Source organism: Dioscorea cayenensis, unplaced genomic scaffold, assembly GCF_009730915.1.
Source record: "Dioscorea cayenensis subsp. rotundata cultivar TDr96_F1 unplaced genomic scaffold, TDr96_F1_v2_PseudoChromosome.rev07_lg8_w22 25.fasta BLBR01001965.1, whole genome shotgun sequence".
NCBI lineage: Eukaryota > Viridiplantae > Streptophyta > Magnoliopsida > Dioscoreales > Dioscoreaceae > Dioscorea > Dioscorea cayenensis.
The window spans coordinates 1-16336 of NW_024088356.1; the positions used below are offsets into that span (position 1 = coordinate 1).

General features: G+C 38.2%; 1 protein-coding gene across 1 annotated transcript; it reads right to left on the reverse strand.

The window, feature by feature from the left end:
* Positions 1-2692: 2692 nt before the first annotated feature.
* On the reverse strand, positions 2693-4020 carry LOC120257235 (the record flags this gene model as incomplete). Its single annotated transcript, XM_039264787.1, has 3 exons — positions 3628-4020; positions 3247-3423; positions 2693-2727 (listed from the first exon to the last, which is right to left on the reverse strand). Coding segments are annotated over exons 1-3 (605 nt in total), but the record flags the coding sequence as incomplete, so codon positions are not given.
* Between the last annotated feature and the right edge of the window lie 12316 nt (positions 4021-16336).

A 16336-nucleotide genomic window follows, 5' to 3' on the forward strand; every position in this document is an offset into this window, starting at 1 on the left:
AGTAACATAAGAACACACATATTAGTGTATAAACCTGAGAAAAGTAATGCTCAACATAGGGAATGAACGCTTCGCATTCATATCGCACAAGCACTTATCAACAAGCCCATGCAAAAATTACCCACGGGCGTGTGGTTGTCACAAGGTCTCTCACAGGGGTGCGTCCACGCCCCTGTGCCTTCTCTAGACGAGCTCATAATGCAAATCCATGGGCATGCGGAAATTCCACACGCCCGTGCATTTTCTCTAAATGACTTTAAAACTATGTAGGTTCTGCAGAAAATTTTTGAACATGTACCCACACTCATAGCCTACCCTATTATGCAAAATTTACTAGTTGAAAACAAAAGAAACCAGCTCGCACGACCGAAAACTTCTCCAAATCCACATTTAGACACACGATAACACCAAAAATCCACAAGAAAAATGAAACAATGTCATTAAAATATATAGACACCAACGCTCAAAGTCTTATTCATGCCAACACTAAATTATTAACTAGGAAAATAGTAAATGCTTGGGTTGCCTCTCAAGAAGTGCTTATTTAACGTATCTTAGGTTGACGTACCTCATCTTACCTCACGGGGGCTTATGAAGGAAAAATACTTCCTTGTCATCATTACCAACCTCTCCTCTATAGTATGATTTCAGCCTGTGTCCATTCACCTTAAATGTACCCTTCTCCCAGTGGGTAATCTCAACACGCCCATGAGGTGGAACTTCGGTTATTGTACAAGGGCCAAACCATCTAGACTTGAGCTTCCCCAGAAATAACCGTAGACGAGAATTGAATAGTAACACCTGATCACCCACTTTGAACTCTTTCGGATTCTTAATATGCTTGTCATGCCACTTCCGAATTCTTTCCTTATAAATCCTTGCATTCTCATATGCTTTCATTCTCCACTCATTTAGCTCGTTGAGATGAAGCATTCTTTGTTCCCACGATTTGCTCAAGTGAAAATTCATTGCCTTGATTACATAATATGCTTTATGCTCTAACTCCACAGGCAAATGATAGGATTTTCCATATACCAAATTATAGGGAGTGGTCCCTGTTGGAGCTTTAGATGCTGTCCTATGAGCCCAAAGTGTGTCATCCAATCATTCCACCAATCCCACTTTCCTTGTTCCATAGACTTGGTTAAGATCCTCTTAAGATCCCTATTTGTGACTTCCAATTGACCACTCGTTTGCGGTTGGTAGGAGGTAGCAAGATGATGATGGACTCCATAGCGCTTCAACACTTTCGCAAGCTGTGTGTTGCAAAAATGGGTTCCTCGATTGCTAATGATAATTCGTGGAGTCCTAAATCAAGTAAATAGCCTCTTCAGAAATTTCACCACATTTCTAGCATCATTGGTTGGAAAAGCTTGAGCTTCCACCCATTTACAGACATAGTCAACTACCACCACGATATATTGATTACCATTGGATTTCAGAAATAGTCCCATGAAGTCAATTCCTCTTATCTTTTATTTCCATATCAAATTCTTGTAACAATAAGATCTAGCGAATCAATCTTGGCTTTGCCTCAGTCTTGTTCATGAGATAACGGAGTGCTGAGTGATCTGTAAATACTGTGACCCTAGAGAAAATGATGTATGGCCTGAACTTGTCAAAAGCAAACACCACTGCTAACAACTCCTTTTCGGTGGTTGTATAATTCTCTTGAGCACTTGTGAGAGTCTTTCTAGCATAATAAATCATCCGAAACTGCTTGTCTTTCCTTTGTCCCAAAACCGCTCCCACAACGTAATCACTTGTGTCACATATGAGCTCAAAGGGTTCGTTCCAATCCGGTATTGTCAAAATTGGTGCTTGCTGGCTAACACCTCAAGCTCCAACTGCTCATTAGTGTTATCAATGATCTTGAATAGCAGCTGCCAAGCTCCAGTCTTCAAATTAACCATATGGAGGGCATCCAATCAATTTCCCTCGACTCACCTAAACGGCGATGAGAGAGTCTTTCATAGCTATCTTGGTGTGACTGAATATAAAATGTAAGCACATAGTCAGTGTTAGGGATGGATGCCTTAGCTCTGGGCTTCTTAGATGCAATGTGTGTTCCTAGGTATGATATTTAGGAAATGATGAAAATAATCAGTACACAGGTGTCGATGAAATAGGGGAAACATGATCTTGCCAGGGACATGCAAACCGTGCTCGACTGGGAAAACACAATTGTGCATTGGGAGGCTATTTTCCCCGATGAGCCCCTAACTCATCTCGTAAGAAAACTCAGTGATTTCAAAGAAAAATGACATTCATGTGGAGTTGAAACAAGCATTAAATCAAGATGATAGATAATGGAAACCCCAAATCAAACAACGAAGTTAAATGGCAGCTTATCAAGATCGACAGAGAGTTTGAAAAATGGTGATCAAATGTGAGAAAGTCCAACAATATTCGAAATAAAACTCATGAGAACTATAGCCGAAGAGAAAAGTGTGAAAGGTGAGAAATGGAATGGAAGGATAAGATCGGTGGCTAGGTTTTGAAATGGAAGGGTGGAAGCCGAACAGTCGTGACTGAGCACGAACAAAGCATGTGTGTACCATGGGCACCAAGATGTCCGGGATAAGCATGATCGTGCTCAGGGCGTGTCCCTCCCGTTGATTATCTCAGGAAAATTCCCCAAAGTCCCAGGGGGTAAGATACGATCATGCAAGCGCATAAAACCCTTGCTAACCTTCCTGGCACACCCATGCTCACCCCATGCTTGACCTGGAATACTTCAAAAACTTAAACTAGTGAAAATCAATAAGATAAGAAGGGGTGTGCTCTATCCGTGCTTGGCCTAAACAATTCCAAGGCAGGAGTTTTCCTTCTCTAAGGCAAGCAATTGAAACCCATGAGAACAATCAAGATAAAGCCAACTCCCTAAAAGAAGACAAAGGATTCCGAAAATCTCTTGATAAAGTAGACCACCACATGAGAAGGCAAAAAAAAAACTAACCAAAAAGGAAAAATGGCTAACACAAATCAAAACCCACAAAAACAAACACGACGACTTGGATTGCCTCCCAATAAGAGCTTGTTTAACGTCACTAGCTTGACGTACCTATTTTATGCTCAAAGAGGTTCAAGACATCGAGACGTCTCAGGACCACTTGATAAACAACTGCACGAGAAGGGTACTAACGAATTAATCAAATTGATATCACCAAAAATCCCCCGACTCGAGTAGTTGGAAGTGGTCAGAATAGATGATGAAATGGGTGACTGTTTTCTCTTGGTGGTCACCTTTTTCCACCATTTATTTGCACAGGTAATTTTTGTCTTTGGTGGTTTTGGTGGTGCAGAAACTTTGACAGACTCCAACTTAAGATAAAAAGATTTTTCCATCACTTCTTCCCCAGCTTTATCATCAACAGGATCATCTTCTAATAGCTCAGAGAGATCATCCTTTAAAAAGGTATCCTACATGAATTCAGAAACAACTCCATCAATAACATCTATACAATAACAAATGTTATCAAAGTCCATAGTGTGCCTCATAGAGTCTCAGAGCTTTTAAACCATTTCCTCTTTTCTAACTCAAAGTGTAATCCGACCATCCTAAACATCAATGAGAGCCTTTGAAGTTGCTAAAAATGGCCTTCCTAGAATCAATAGTATCTCAACCTTGTTATCAACATAAAGAATGATGAAATCCACCGGAAAAATGAACTTATCTTCCTTAACTAAAACATCTTCAATTATCCATCTTGGTTGCCTAATGGACCTATCTGCCAGTTGTAGAGTCATAGCGATGGGTTTCAGTTCTCCAAGGCCAAGTTTTTGGAAGATTTTGTAGGGCGTGAGGTTGATGCTTGCACCAAGATCAGCACGAGCTTTCTCATTTACCAACCCTCCTATTGTGCAATGAACAATGAATCCTCCAGGGTCTTTCTCTTTCTTGGGGATTTTGTTAGTGATCAATGCTGAACACTCTTCACCAAGTGTCACTGAAGACACTTCCTCCAACTTCCTCTTATTCGTGAACAACTCCTTAAAAAATTTAGCATACCTCGGCATTTGTGCAAGAGCTTCTACGAATGAGACATTAATGTGTAGAGTCATGAACATGTTGAGGAATTTCTTGTATTGCTCTACCTGTTGATCCGTTTTTATCTTCACAGGATAAGGGTGTTTTGGTTGATAAGCTGGCAATGTACTCTTTCCCTTACTCTATTTCGGTGTCTTCGCCTCCACAACAGAAGGAGCCTCAAGATCAACAATGACAGCTAGTTCAACCTTCTCTTTTTCTGGCTCTTTCTCCAAAGGGGTTAGGAGTTCCTCCCCACTAATCAATGAAACACCGTTCAAGGATTCCTTCGGGTTGACTTCAGTGTTGCTAAGGAGCGATCCTGAAAGCTGCACCACAATTAATTTGGACATTTGAGCTATGTGTTGTTCTAGATTCCGCACAGTAGCATTGGTGTTCCTTATCATTTCTTTATGATTCAAGAAGTGACTTTCAATCTTCTTGATGAATCAGCCTAACAATCCAGTAAGTTCGCTAATAAAATATCATGGTGATGATAAGGATGGTTGTACTGTGCTCTATGGGAAATGCCTATTCGGTTGTTGTGTCCCTTGCCCTTGTCCTGGTTGGCTCCATGAAAATTCGGGTGATTTCTCCATCCTATATTGTAAGTGTTCCCATATGGGTTATTTTGAAACTGATGATTTTGTCTAGCAAAATCCACTTGTTCCAACTACCTTGTACCTATATCAACAGAGCCACTAAGCTCACATGGAGGTCCCAAAATATCACTAGAAGATCCACCCACTAGGCTGAGCGACTGCAATGAATCCAATCTCTTCGTAATAGTTTCAACCTGTGCAGCCAAAGTGGTGACAACATCCACTTGGTAAATCCCGGCGCCCGTTATAGGCTTGCTCCTCTCAGAACTCCTTTGATAGCCATTATTTTCCATCTCTTTGATCAATGTATATGCCGCATTAGGTTTCTTGTTACACAACGAACCCCCTGAGGCTGCATCAAGAATCTGTTTAGTAGCATTGTTAAGCCCATTGTAAAAGATTTGAATCGCATCCATTCCACTACTCCATGTTGTGGGTATTTCCTCAACATTTCCTTATACATTTCCCAAGTGACATATAAGGATTAAGATTCTAACTACACAAAGGATGAAATATCACTCCTCAGCTTGGTGATTTTTGCTGGAGGGAAGTATCTTGCGATAAAAGTTTCAAAACTTGCTTCCATGTTGTCAAAGACCCTAGCGACGAAGGAATTTAGCCACTATTTGGCCCCTTCCACCCAATGAGAATGGAAAGAGTCTGAGGCGAACAACATCCTCAGACACATTGTTCGGCTTAAAGGGAATACAAATTTCCAAGAAACTCCTTAAATGCTCATAGGGGTCTTCATCCTGAAATCCATCGAATTGACACATCTACTATACCATTTGAATAATACTCAGTTTCAGTTCAAAATTGTTCGTAGCAACAGGAGGATGAATAATACTTAACCCCTCTCCCACAAAATTCGGTCAGACAAAATAAAAAATACTTCGTTGTTTGTTCCCGACCATACTTTTCTCTCGACATACGTCTGCACTGATCTCCACTGATCCTGTCTCGCTCAAATTAATCTGTCTACTCCTTCTTCTAAAATTACTCTCAACTTCCGAGTTAGGGTTCGCCAATGGAGAAGACGTGCTTCCTCGAGTCATACACTCGTGCCTACGGACTAAAAGATGACTCAATGTAAGGTCAAGCAAGTAAAAAGAATGAAAATAAAAATAATGACTAAAATAGAAAGAAAACAAATATGAACAATATTAACAAACTAAATCACCAGAATCAAAATTTTCCTAAAAGTAGCCAGTCCTAGGCAATGGAGCCAAAAACTTGATGCGTTCTTTGCAAGTATAAGGTTGCACACAAGTAGTAAAGTGTTACCCCGCGAGGGGTAGGGTTGTCAAACCACAGGGACTGAACTTAAAGTATTAACTCTTCTACTGATATCTAGTTAAGCAGGAATTGGGTTGTTATTAAGAATAGAAACAAGCAAACAAGGAAGTAACAGACGGAGATGTCGGGTGATTAGGATCGAGATTTTAACAACAAGAAAGCAATGTCCAAAGACAATCCCTATGAGCCATAGCATGCTGACTTACTTCTAAGGCCTACCAGGTATATTCTAAGATTCAAGTGTGTGCTTAAAAGAAATATTGTATCTATGGTTCTCACATACACCAAGATTTGCCAAGATAACCATGCATTTGAAACACATCAAGTTTTGCAATCACACAAGCTAACTACAACTATGGTAATCTATATACCATGTTTTACCAAAGTAACTATGCACATCAAACTCATTAAGTTATGCAACACAAGATTTAACACAAGAATAAAAAAACTCCGTAAACAATAAAAGCAAGTAGTCAAAGCATACAAAGCATCATAGTTCACATCCCGGGACCCGTGGATGGTTAGCCCCTCATGAACTGGTACAATGAGGAAGATAAAGAGAAAGAACTAAAGGAAGTAGACATGACTCCCTTCATCATAAGATAATCCTCCTAGTTGAGCTCTGATATGCTAACCCCACTTCCCTTGTGCCTTTGACTCACCCTTGATCCACATAGAATGTGTGGTGAGGCCTAATATTCACTCTCCTCAAATTCCTTCTGGTGAAAAGAAGAATCCCAAAACAAAGATGAGAGTGAAACCCTAAAATATGGCATTAAAAGAATAGTTTCAGGCTCGACACGGGCTAAGCACTATTGTGCTTAGTCCGTGTTTCCTCAGTTGGGTTTTTAAGTGAATTGGTTGAACACTCACTTGGATTTTCTAGTGGAAGGGAGAACGACCATGTGTGGACCGTGTTTCAGTTGAGCATGATCATGCTAGGAACAAGCGAAACGTGCTTCCCCTGTTAAGCAGAAAATGCCTCAAACCTAAAATATTCATTGGAAGGAACATGCTCATGCCCCAACCATGTTTGGCGTGTAAGCAACCTCCTACTTGAGTTTTTGTTGGGCATTCCTCCTAGCAGAGATAATCGGTGGGATAAAGCACAATCATGCTCTGCCCGTGATCAGCTTGAGCACTTAGGAAATTTCTTCGTTCTTCACTCATTTCATTATTGAATTCACTCCAAATTTCTTCAAACCCCAAAATCCTGCACATAGAACAACTATACCCATAATAACACCGAATATACACAAAATTATGCTAAAGGACGAGTAAAATAATGAATTGAGGGTAAATAAATATGATATGAAATGCACTCATCATGTGTGAATACTATTAAAGTAAGAAACTAATACAACTAACCTGAACGCAACTCAGAACAGTATGTGGAGCAAACATTTTTGACTTAATAATGTCAAGACCACTGTAATGCAATAAAAACATGACACAAAACCTTTTTTTCACCAAGATGAAAAAGAAAATAAAATTGAAGGAAAAATTGTAAAAAGTTACATGTAGTTAGTTAACATGATATTACATGCATATGAGGACCGACCAACCTACAAATGCCAAAGCAACAAACATAGTCTCTATGCTCGGTTATAACATGAGTGCATTGTTGGTAGATTTGCTTGAACTAATTTGATGTCAATGATTCATCCAGAACATATAAGTGTATTATTTTTTTCACCTAACATGCTTTTTACTTAGCTATAGATTTATACAACATTGGCAATACCAAAGTAATCTTCAAGAAGTTTTTGAGAGGCCAAAGCATTCTATAAAAAAATGGAATGATACAATCAAGAGAGACAATAAAGTGATAACATGATTAACTTTGTCAATTGGGACTAAAATTTTTGAGTGGAAATTTTAACTTTGTGAATTGGTACTGAAATTATAACTTTGGGAAAGCTCTGGGACAAAGATCACATAAAGAAGATCACCCCCCATCTTCATAATGTTGTAGAGATCATTAGTTTCACTGGTAGGCTACTTTTGATCTTCAAACAAGGAGATGGCTAGATCATTAAGTAAGAGACCATCAAATGTGAAAATGTAATTGTCTCTAGAAACCATAGGTGACAATGATGAGTACAAATTTATGATGGTTATCACTAGAACAACAAATTATGAAATTTCAGTAAAGAAAAACTCAAGAATTACTGCTTTTATCCTAGTTAGCATGTCATTAAATTGTGAATTGCTAACCTGCACTTGACATAATATATCATTAAAAATAAATAATATAAAATTAATGTAACCAAAGTAAACTCTAAAATTTTCAACTTCATTGGAATAGCTTCATAAAATTACATGATCCATCAAAGAGCTACCCAATAATTGTTTAAAAAAAAGTATATAGGATAAAGAAATACAGTGTAAAATCAAACTAAAAAAATTAAACAAACTAATCAAAGCTCACAACCTATCCATGGATATAGTATCCCACTTTTGATCTGCCACATATGGTATCACTTAAAAAACAAATAACTTATGCATGCCAACATCACTAATGCATTCAAAATCAACACAAGTAAAATTAATAAATCAATAAATTACTAATTAAAGTGGTGAATAATTAAATTAGTTAAATTTACCTACTTCTTAGAATTCCATCATATATTTTCTCTTGGGTTGTTGCAACTTTATGAGCCTTATTAGTGGTTTCTGATGCAAAAACACGCTGTCCTATAATAAAAAATACGTCTTTAATGTTAGAACAAATGTGTCTTGCACAAAAATAAATGACTTTTTGGTGAAAATAGATAGCATTATTGTAGATATCGATGATTTTGGTACAGGCGTTATTGTTGTAAACACAGCCAAGTGTATGATCTTGCTCCGGATGGACTATAACGATTATCCATTTCAATTATAGATCAATCCTCTATCTTTTCAACCCCTAGAAAAACTCCTGAAGAGATTGATTTCCACTGTCACCATAGAATCCTAAACATTTTATTTGATTATCTATATGACAAGTATTTTAATTTTATGATTGGTATGGATATTTGGCATGCCTTACAGAAGGAGTATAGTTTTGATAATGCTACTAAGATTAACCATCTTAGTATAGAGTTTGAGAACTATAACATGGTAGATGGAGTTGGTATGGGAGAGAAAATTCAAACCTTTCAGGAGTACCTTAATGCTTGAGATAAGTGTAGCATTGTTTACAATGAAAATCACATTGTTTCCATTATGTTTAGAATTTGTGCTTTGAGCAAGGGTTGTCTGCAATCCTAGGGTGAAAGCCAAAATTTGGCTTGGCTTTTCCAGCTCCTAAAGTTAACCCTACCATCAACAAGTCTACAACAAGAATTAGATTGTGTGTCCGACATGGTGTGAATAGTATAACTTAATCAAGGTTGAGGGTCTATTAATGTGGCAAAATATGGTAGTAAAGCAAAAAATTCATAGTCAAATAATAGCATGAATAAGTTAGACAAGCAAGTGACAAAATATAGTTTAAGTATTTTGAAGTACATTGACACAAAATACAACATATTTCAACTTAATTAATGCAAGAATTAAGCAATAGTAGATAATGGAAATCAAAGTAAATTTCAATAGATTAACAGTAGCTATGCAGATATTTAGAATACATGAATTTAACAATACAATAGGTCACAAAGAATATCAAGCAGAAGAATAGCAGTTTAACAGGAATCAAGTTCAAAAATTCAGCCTAATATAGAACAAATATTTCATATAAGGTTGCACATATCTACATAAGCATGCTAATAATCATAAGATCAATTTAGTGTTAGATTGTTGTTAAAAATATCTCAATTAGCATGCAATTAACTAGCATAGAAATTAATTAAACATACAAAATAAGGTTTGAATAATCTAGTGTGGTATTAGGCGTGCAAAATCAATGCCCCAACATTGAATTAGCCCCTTTTTATGCAAGTAAATCAGCCCTACTCCAATGCCAGGATACACTAACTGACTCACCCCTTGCGTGTGTACCGCAAGTGCACTGGTTGTCGAAATAATAAGTACCCTGGTGAGCGGGTAGTCGTATCCATAGGGAATAGTGATCATAAACACTAGAGTTGCTATTTATCTGTGACAATAATGATTCAAAGGTGACGTGAACAATATCAACGTGAAAAGAAATAAAGAAAACAAGAAAGAGAGACGCAATAAAATGAGAGGACAGGCAATCAATAGAAAGTTGGGCACCCGGACATTGCTCATCCTAGAACTATTGTTTCAAGTGCAGGACCAATTATTATATCTCCTAATTGATGTTTAATGAGTTGTGGAAATTCTATAATACATGGTCCCAAACCTAATGTCAATCATAACTAACCCTACACTATGCCCTGGTGGAGAAATCGCTCAATCTCAACACCTCACACTGTGCAAGGCTGCTTAAAGTTCTAGGGACTCCAAGTGATAAACCATGTTTCCTAATATAGGTCTAACCCTTTGGTCCAGGTGAAAGACCCTAGTCACAATTAAGCCCCAACACTAAGGATTACTTCAACGCTTCACTTTGTTACTTGTACAACTAAGCACCGGCGGAGTGCCTCTCTTAGCAGTTCACTCTATTGTGACCGCAAAGAACTCTTAGAACACGGAGGTAGGATAAATCACACTGGAAGGGATAGGGATGTTCCACTACCTCTCGACTCACCCTCTCGATCCTCTCCAATCTTGCTTTGTCTAACCCTCATGGTGTGTCACTCACTCACAAGGATTACCTATGTAGACTCTCAACCCTAGTGTCACTCTAAGGGAAAATCCATTCAACAAGTATTCAAGATTGGAACTCAATTAAAACATCAATTAAAGAAACATAATAAAAGGTCAATGAAACAAAAAAAATCCTAGGGTTTACAAGTCCAAGCACCCACTAGGGGTTTAGCTCTCCATGGAGCAAGATACAATCAATAATGAAATCGAATGTAAAAACATGCAATCCATAAGTAAAACCCCCTCGTATTCATTATCGATGGTTTCGTGGAGTAGCCTCGTCTTCTCCAAGGGTTACCTCATCAAGCCTAGGGCACACCTCACCGAATCGATGCTGACAAAAACTTCCCCAATAACTATCTTCCGAAGGAACGCGGTGTTGAAGGCCGTAGAACCACTCCAAGAACCTTGCCAAAGCCTCTCTAAACCCTAGTAGCGAGCAACTTCCAAGTTGGGGAAAATATGAGAAAATGATCCTTTAAAACGTCTAAAGTCGCTGCTTAAATAAGGCTGGAGTCGGGCATTCACAAGGGTGTGTGGAATTTCCACACTCCTATGTGAATTTACTGGAATTCAATTTCTGTAATCTATGAACAGTAACTACTACAGTGCTACATTACTTTGCTGAAATACTCCCGAATCCACACTCTTCATCGAGGCCACATAAATGGTGACACATCCATGTGGTAGATCGTGTTGCGACTTCAGTAAAAATCACATTGATGAAGATTTTGCTAGCATTATACAATTTAGAACACGTGAATGTGACTGCCTTTGTGCCTCTCCAAACCATGTAATTACTTGAGAACAATGGAGGTTGGCACATAATCATGTGTCTTTCAGCACAACTTTTGTCTTCGCGTTTACTCCCTTCAAGATTTCATCAACAAAATGAATCCATGATCTACTTTTGGCTCTTTTCTTCCACTATTGTCTCTGCAACCCTACATCCACAAAAGTAACACAAATACACATGTATAAGAGATAAAATATGATAAAAGTAATGCTCAACGTAAGAAAAGAATTCTTAGAATTACTAGTACACAAGCACTTATCTCTAACCCACAGCTAGAATAACTCCTCGCCTAGCACATTTAGGGATGAATGCGTTTAAGTGTTACCACTATGTTCAGGTTGGGAATGAACTAAGAGAATGAAAGACTAATTAAAGGAAGAGACTAAGAATGAGAGAAAAAGATGAATAGAGTGGCTAGGAGATTTTTGCTCAAGTTGTCATAAGGTTGGAGATCATCATTGAGTAGAAAAAGATCCATTTGGAAGATCAATGGTCTTGAAGAAATGTAACTATTGCAAAGGAAAAATAAATAATTGAAAAGAAACAAAAAACATCTAGCCCACCAGTCGCAACTCATGTGGCTTGGTTTGAGTGTATATAATGTGTATATAAGATGGTTGCTTTTATTTTCTTAGTATTATAATGTCATATTTGAACTATAATTATATTTTATATAATGTCCGTTGTGATCTTTAAGGGTTAAAACTATAATGTACCAATTTTATAGTGGGACTTAAAGTATTATTGTATTGTTTCTATAGTTTATTTTTCATTTAGTATATTTAGTTAGTTTCATTATTATTTAATGGTTTTATTTATTTTCTTTTATGTAAGGCCTTGCATATGAAGTAGGGTCCACTCCCCATACATCTACTACCATTCTATTAATGTCTCCCTCTTGGATTCATGATAAATGCATTTCATATAGTTATTTTTATTTACCTCACGAGTTATATTTTTGCTTATATTTTTTAGAGATCTTTATATATATTCGATGTTATTCTATGTATGTTGTGTTTATTGTGTAGAATATTATGGCTTAAAGCAATAGGAGTGAAATCAAAAGAAAAATTGGCAAAAAGAAAAAATCATTTTCTAAGTGTTCAAGCCAAGCATGGCCTAAGCACAGTCATGCTTCCTTGCCATGCTTACCGTTGATTTTAGGAGAGCTGAGCAACAATGCAAGCACGGGTGTGCTCCAAGGCAAGCACTGGTGAAGCACAGGAGTGCTTTCTCCCTGTGCATTTCTCAGGATTTCAAATGTTCTCTCAATTCAACCAAAAAGCAGTTTCCCTACTCCTTTCATGAGCGTGCTTCTGTTGAGCACGGGCAGATCACGATCGTGCTCTCCCTATGCATTCCTTTGCCTGGACACTTACCTAATTTTCTCCAAAGTCTCAATAAAAGAATGGTCTAAGCATGACCATGCTACAACCATGTTAAGACCGAAAAGTACTTTTTATGTGCCCAGATTTAGGTTTTCAATTTTTTGGCGAGGGTTTTTTCTTCACCACCTTTTGGACAATCACCAGAGGTCAAGACCAGACTTCACCACACCTTCTGGGTAGACCAAGATAGAGTTAGAGGCATACTTGAGGTGTGAAGCTAGCAAACCAAAGGAGTTCTTTGAGCTTATTTGAGAGGATTTTGCAAGAAAGTGGGAGTCATAATTTCTTATTGTTTTATATCTCTTTCACTCTATTGTATGAACTCATCAGGGGCTAACCATTCCACGGTCCCCAGGCTATGAACCTTGTTTCTTAGTTTACTTTGACTTACTTGTTTTTCAATAATTATGGAGTTTTAATGTGTTCTTATGTTAAATATTGTGTTGTATAACTTGATGTGCTTGAATTGCGTAGTTGTAGTTGTGAAACATGACATGTGTTAATTGTCATAGCTGTAATTGTCTTGTGTGTTTGGAAAACTTGACATGTAAGTCACAATTGCAAAACTTGATGTATTGGAAAGCCATAGATACGACATTGCTTGTGAGCACAAGTAAGAACCTTAAAATATACCTGAAAGTCACTAGAAGCAAGTCAATACACTAATGCACTTAGGAATTAGACTAGTGAATTACTTCTTAATGATTGAATACTCTACTTGTTTCAACCTGTCTTTTCATCCTTCTCAATTATTTTCACTCTAGTTAATTCACAACCAACCCATTACTGACCAACAAGAGATCAGAGGAGAAGTTAGTACTAGGAGTTCCAGTCCCAAAGGCTCGACAACCCTACTTCTCATGAGGTACCACTGTATTACTTGATACGATCCATACATTTGCAAAAAGTGTACATCGATTCGAGGGGTGACAAAAAGACTTCTTTTTGAAATATTTGGGAAATTCTTCTATTTTTAATGAAGATGTTAGATCCTTTGTTGTCACTCACCATCTTCATATGTACTTTTTTAAGTCTAGTGCGCATTTTCAAAGATTTTATATGTATCAATGGTGAATATGCACCAAAAGAAAGTTATATATTTATGAGATATCTATAGCCAGGTTTCCTTGCATACTCAGTAAAGGGTGATGCCTAACGAGTGAAGATGGCTGAGGAGGCCAAGATAGGCCAAAAGCCAAGTCCAAAGTAAGTTGATGTTTGTATGATCATCCTAGGATTACATTGGACCGCACAATACTGATGATCCTAGCCAGGAGTATCGAGCAAGCACCACATGAGTGAGAGCCACGTGTGGTAGAGAGTGCTTACCAAGCAGCACACGAAGCATGATGGCAGTAGCAAGGGACCATGACCTAGGAAGGATGATTGTGTGATCGAGAGCATGGGTTGTATGGTCAAACACAACACTCGATCATGACGGGAATGATTTCCCACACAACTAATCTTGGGGTATAATCGGCCACTCAGGCTAAATCACGTGCCATAACCAAGTGGGCATGGGGATGCCAGGAAGCATGAAGCCTAGAGAGGCTGATAATATTCTAAGGCATGACAAGACCAAGAGAATATATGTAATACCTTGAACCTTTGGATACCTATTGGAAAATACATTAATGGTATTATTACAGTTGTAGTAAGATTTTCCTGTAGAGCAGTTTTGTTGAGAAACCCAAGTGAAATGCTCTAGGACCTAAGTATGAATGTTTATAAAAGATTTTAAGTTCACAAGTAATTAAAAGGATTTGATCTAAACTGTTTCCAAAGACCAAGGACTAAAAGGTAAGTTGATAAGGACCTTTTTGTAGAACTCTTTCCTGATAGTGACTGAAAGTGAATTTTGGCAGAAATCAAATTAGAGATGAAAGTTTGGAAATGGCTAGCTTTTTGATGGTCTTTCTTCTTCTTCTTCAATGGTTACTATAGTTTTATGAGAGAAAAAAACAGAGAAGAAAGGAGAAATTTGAGACTCTGAGGAGATGGTCTTGGACTTCACCGGAGTGGATCATCCTTGGTAAGGATTTTAAATAATTTTGTTTTGGCTGAGATGTTTGGATGTATGTATGTGTGGTTGGTTTGATGAAGAAGACTGATAAGTGTTTGAGTGAACATATTTTTATACGTGTTTTACATGCATTGAGCTTCATGTTTTATATGGTTTATGTCTTATTTCGTGTATTGGGTGTTCTTTTATTCATATAGGTTGTGAATGCATTGGAAATTCAAAATGAAGCGAACATAGGCTATCAATGCACGATGTTGAGATTTCTTGTGCGATTTAAGGATGAAGACACAAGAGGAGTTCGTGTATGAGGAGATGTGTGCCAACTTCCATGGTTTTGCAAGCCAATTCACCAGTTGGAAGGGCACAAGGGCAGTCACGTCTTCGCATTCCTTCTCTTTGTGAAAACTTCAAGACCTTTCAAGATGCATCGATGAAGAAAAGCTTTATAGCCTACCACATGATCGTGTGCCCGATTGTGTGGTCTCAAGAGGAGAATGTTTGGATCACGTTTGTGGAAATCACTGAAGCAGTACTGTAGTAAAGTTACTATTCATGCGCCCATGTGGAAATTCCTGCAGCCCACGTGGGCGCGTGAAAAATCCATATGGGTGCGTGGGAGCATGTGACAAACTCGATTTGGAGCTATAAATATGCCGTTTGCCTGATTCTAAAGGGACTTTTTGCAAAGCTATTGAGCGAATACTTGGAGAGCAAGGCGGCTAGGGTTTGGGGAGGAGGTCTTCGTCAATTGATAGGGAGTTCTTCACCAACTTTGATAGGTTCGCTTGCCATCATAGTACTTGAGGAGCCATTGGCGACCTAGCTTCAGAGAGGAACCCTTCAAATGTGGAACTACCCATCAAGGCCAATCCGCGCGAATTCGAGGGGGTTTTCTCTATGAGTTTCATTGCTTTTCATTGTATCCATTATTGTTTTGTAACTAGGCCCATGGAGTGCTAAACCCTAGTAGGTATTTGGGCATGTGAACACTAGGATCTATACTTTGCATTGATTTACTTTATGCTCTTACTTAATCCGAGTTGATTTGAGTTTTAACCTTGTGATTTAATTACTTGTATGTATTGTTGATCCTTGTGATTGATTTGCATTGCTTGATCTATTACTTTGATGAAAGAGGTCTCCATTAGAGTTAGAGTGCCAAGGTTAGAGAAGGTTGAGAGGGTGAGTCATGGGATAGTGGAGTGTCGCCTTTCTCCTCCGATTGAGTGTTTCCTATCTCCGTATTCCATATTCTCTTTGCAACCATATTTAGTGTGAGGCTTGAGATTGATCGATTTCTCCGCCAAGACCTTGTAAGGGGTTAGGGATCCTTCGCTGGGAAATAGGCTTGGATCTATACTTAGGAATCAGTTTCACTCTTAGGTATCCCTAGAGCGTAGCGCGGTTATATGGGTGTGAGGTGTTGAGATTGAGCGATTTCTCCACCGGGATCCTGTAGGGGACTAGTACCTGTTGGTTGGAGAC